At 49.8% G+C, this 3,310-nt stretch overlaps 1 protein-coding gene across 1 annotated transcript in view; it reads right to left on the bottom strand.

Annotated features, from left to right (window-relative positions):
* The window catches only part of SCPEP1 (serine carboxypeptidase 1), a 36,121-nt gene that overhangs the window by 11,406 nt on the left and 21,405 nt on the right, over nt 1–3,310 (bottom strand). Inside the window, exons 8-10 of the mRNA XM_011979265.1 lie at nt 2,855–2,948; nt 2,578–2,754; nt 1,387–1,550 (exon numbers count right to left, since the gene is read on the bottom strand). Coding sequence (XP_011834655.1) covers nt 1,387–1,550; nt 2,578–2,754; nt 2,855–2,948 — 435 coding nt within the window. The remainder of the gene's footprint in view (nt 1–1,386; nt 1,551–2,577; nt 2,755–2,854; nt 2,949–3,310) is intronic.

Below are 3,310 nucleotides of genomic sequence, written 5' to 3' on the forward strand. Positions count from 1 at the left end.
TGCCTCCATCCCAAACCACGATGCTGGAGCAGAAACCTGCAAGCCACCCTTCAGTATTTTTCCACCCCAAATGATTACCAAGTCCTGCCAATTTTCCCTTCTTTACACTTTACCAAATCCATCCACTTTCCTCCTTTCTGGATTTACCTGACAGCCTCATTGACTGGTCCTTGGCCCCAGGCTTGCCCCATGCCCTCTACTGCTAGAATGGTATTGCCTGGACAAATCTCTTAATTTCACTCCCTTACTTAAAACCCCTGCTTGGTGCCCTGTCTGAACTCCTTAGTGTGGTATGAAAACTTCCCCTCTGCAGTCACCTCCCTCCAGTGTCCATTCCAAGGCCTCGCCGTCTGAGGCTCCTCTGGACCTTGTATTCACTGTTCTCCATGCTCCCCACCTCCTCCTCTTTCCTTAAATCACCCCTACGCATCACGTGGGGCACAATCTTCCAGATCTGCAAGCCTGGGCAGGGCACCCTTCCCTGGGCCAAGCCCCCTCTTAGCATTGCTCACCCCATGCTGTTGACAGTCTCCTTGCCTGTCTGTCTCTAGACCACAAGCTCCTTGAGGAGAGGGACTGGACACCACTCACCCTTGTGCTCGCAGTGCCTAGTGCTAATAGCGGAATTTTGTTAGGAAACTCAAAACACTCCCAAGCCCTAAGTATTTCTTTCTTTTTCTTTTGCTTTCTTTTTTTTTGAGACAGGGTCTCGCTCTGTCAGGCTGGAGTGGAGTGGCACGATCTTGGCTCACTATAGCTTCTAATTTTCAGGCTCAATCAATCCTCCCACCTCACTCAGCCTCCTGAGCAGCTGAGACCATGGGCATGCGCCACTGCGCCCGGCTAATTTTTGTTCTTTTTTGAGACAGAGGCTCACTCTGTTGCCCAGGCTGCAGTGCAGTGGTGCTATCTTGGCTCACCGCAACCTCTGCCTCCTGGGTTCAAGCAATTCTCGTGCTTCAGCCTCCCAAGTAGCTGGGATTACAGGTGTGTGCTACCACACCTGGTAAATTTTTGTAGAGACAGGGTTTCGCCATGTTGCCAAGGCTGGTCTTGAACTCCTGAGCTCAAGCGATCCACCCGTCTCAGCCTCCCAAAGTGCTGGGATTACAGGCATGAGCCTCTGTGCTTGGTCTAATTTTCATATTTTTTGTAGAGACAAGGTTTCTCCATGTGGCCCAGGCTGGTCTCAAACTCCTGGGCTCCAGCAATCCACCCGCCTTGGTCTCCCAAAGTGCTGAGATTACAGGCGTGAGCCACCACACCTGGCCCTCGGGCCCTCGTACTTTTTACAAGACCCGCCTGGGCAGCGGACAGAGACATAGAACTGCCTGTGGCTTCCCTCTCAGGATGATTTTTAAGTCTGGAACAAAAGCTGTCTCTTACCATGTGACCAGCTTTCAGAATCCAGTAGAAAGCCAGGTTCTTGTGGGACTTAACAAAAGCAGACGTTTCCAAAGATTTAGGGTCACTGTACAGGGCCTTCCACTTCAGCTGACTGAATTTAGGCAGTTCTGGCCACTTCAGTTTCCGCAGCCAGGCCTCCTGACCTGGTGAGAAGGACAAAGAGAAAGGCCTGGCATTAACAGCTGGGTAGAGTAGGAAAAAAGTCGAGGTCCTAAAAGTTGGTGCTTCCCAAACTGCAGTATGCATGAAACTCACTCGGGATCTTGTTAAAATGCAAATTCGGATTCAGAAGATCAGGGTAGGGCCTAAGCATCTGCATTTCTGACTCCCAGTGACACCTAGGCTGCTGGGAGAAACCTAACAGCTGCAAAGCCTGACTGCTTTTGCCTCTGTATCTCTCCCTGCCATCTGCTCTTTAGGAAGGGAACTGGGGACCTCTGGAGGCAGACAGGCCCGTGAGGAGGACTGAGAGATGTCAGGAATGAGACAGTGATGAGGATCACCTGGGCTGTTCATGGAGCAATGCAGCAGCTTTCCAAATTGTCCTTGGTGTCCCTTGCTTACCAGTCACAAAAATATTCAACCCTTCTGGTTTGACGAGGCGCATCACATCTGTCAGACCTTGTGCCTCAATTAGCCTGCCAGGTCAGGGAACCTGTCTCTGAGCCTCCACCAGGCCCTATTTAATTTGGAAGTGAGCAAATTAAATAGGTGGTAGGTGATAGGGCAGCAGTCGGGATTCCACAAAGACCATTTCCCCTGGGTCTTCAGGGTTACGGTCATTAGGGTTTAGTTTTAATTCACTCTGCAGTGGTCAACATTGACTGTGATGTCGCACAAAAATGAGGCTCTCCCTTAATTAAATAGTGTACTTGCCCAATAACCAGGAAAATGTCTAAGTTTTGTGGTAGAGACAGGTGCTGTTCTTTTCTTTAATCATACCCAAGGGCCCCCAAACCCGGATACGCCCAGGCTTCTGAGGGGTCACAGCCACATGCAGCTCCCCACTCTTTGAATAATCAAGGTCAGGGGTAGATGAATGTAATGGGAAATGGCCTTCCTCCTGGCATGTCAACATCATCCACCCCAAGACTGACATGTCCAAGGCCAGTTCCCTTCCAGTTGAACCCATAAAACTGCCTCTATGTGCCCCTCAGAGTCAATTCCTACCCATGGTATCTACGATGAGATCAAGCTGTCCATTATACACGGTCACGTTGATCCCTGCCTTCAGCAACTTGTCCACAATGCTAATGACTGGCTTCATGAAGTCCTCCTCCATGTTTACAAAGACGTTGGTAGCCTGGCCTGCACATGGGGAAGGAGAAAGAGGGAGTAGCTTGGAATCTGCCAAAACAGGAGAAACCTTTCAGCCCAGAGCATCTTGGGCTCCAGCACCAAACAACGACTGAATGCACAGATGCTTCACAAACAGGGATGAACCAACCCAGAAATTTGTGCCGACTGGTCAGGTGTAAGGCACACATAAATAGCTCATGTGGTCCATTCTCTTGAGAGCTTGAGATGATAGCAGGCGCCATCTTTAATGAGGAATTGACACCTGGAATAGGCTACTGTCCAAGGAAACAGGGAGGGAGAGACCCAGGAAATACTCATTAGGCTGGTAAACTCAGGGAATAAACTGTGCTTTGGGCCAGTGTCAGTTTTCCTGTTTTTTTGAGTAACACCAGGGCCAAGTTTCAAGTCCTGAACAAGCGGGCCTACCTTATAATAAACCAGATCAAACCTAAACCAATTCAGAGCTGGCCCTCAGGAAAGCCAAATGAATAACAAGCCCCAGGCAAGACAGGAGCTAGTGAGCATGGCACTCTCGCTGGCTCCTGCCCAGCAGCATTATCAAAACACTGAATGACAGCAATAACAGTGGCAGCCACCATTATTC

The sequence above is a fragment of the Mandrillus leucophaeus genome, unplaced genomic scaffold, assembly GCF_000951045.1.
Source record: "Mandrillus leucophaeus isolate KB7577 unplaced genomic scaffold, Mleu.le_1.0 Scaffold20, whole genome shotgun sequence".
Lineage (NCBI taxonomy): Eukaryota > Metazoa > Chordata > Mammalia > Primates > Cercopithecidae > Mandrillus > Mandrillus leucophaeus.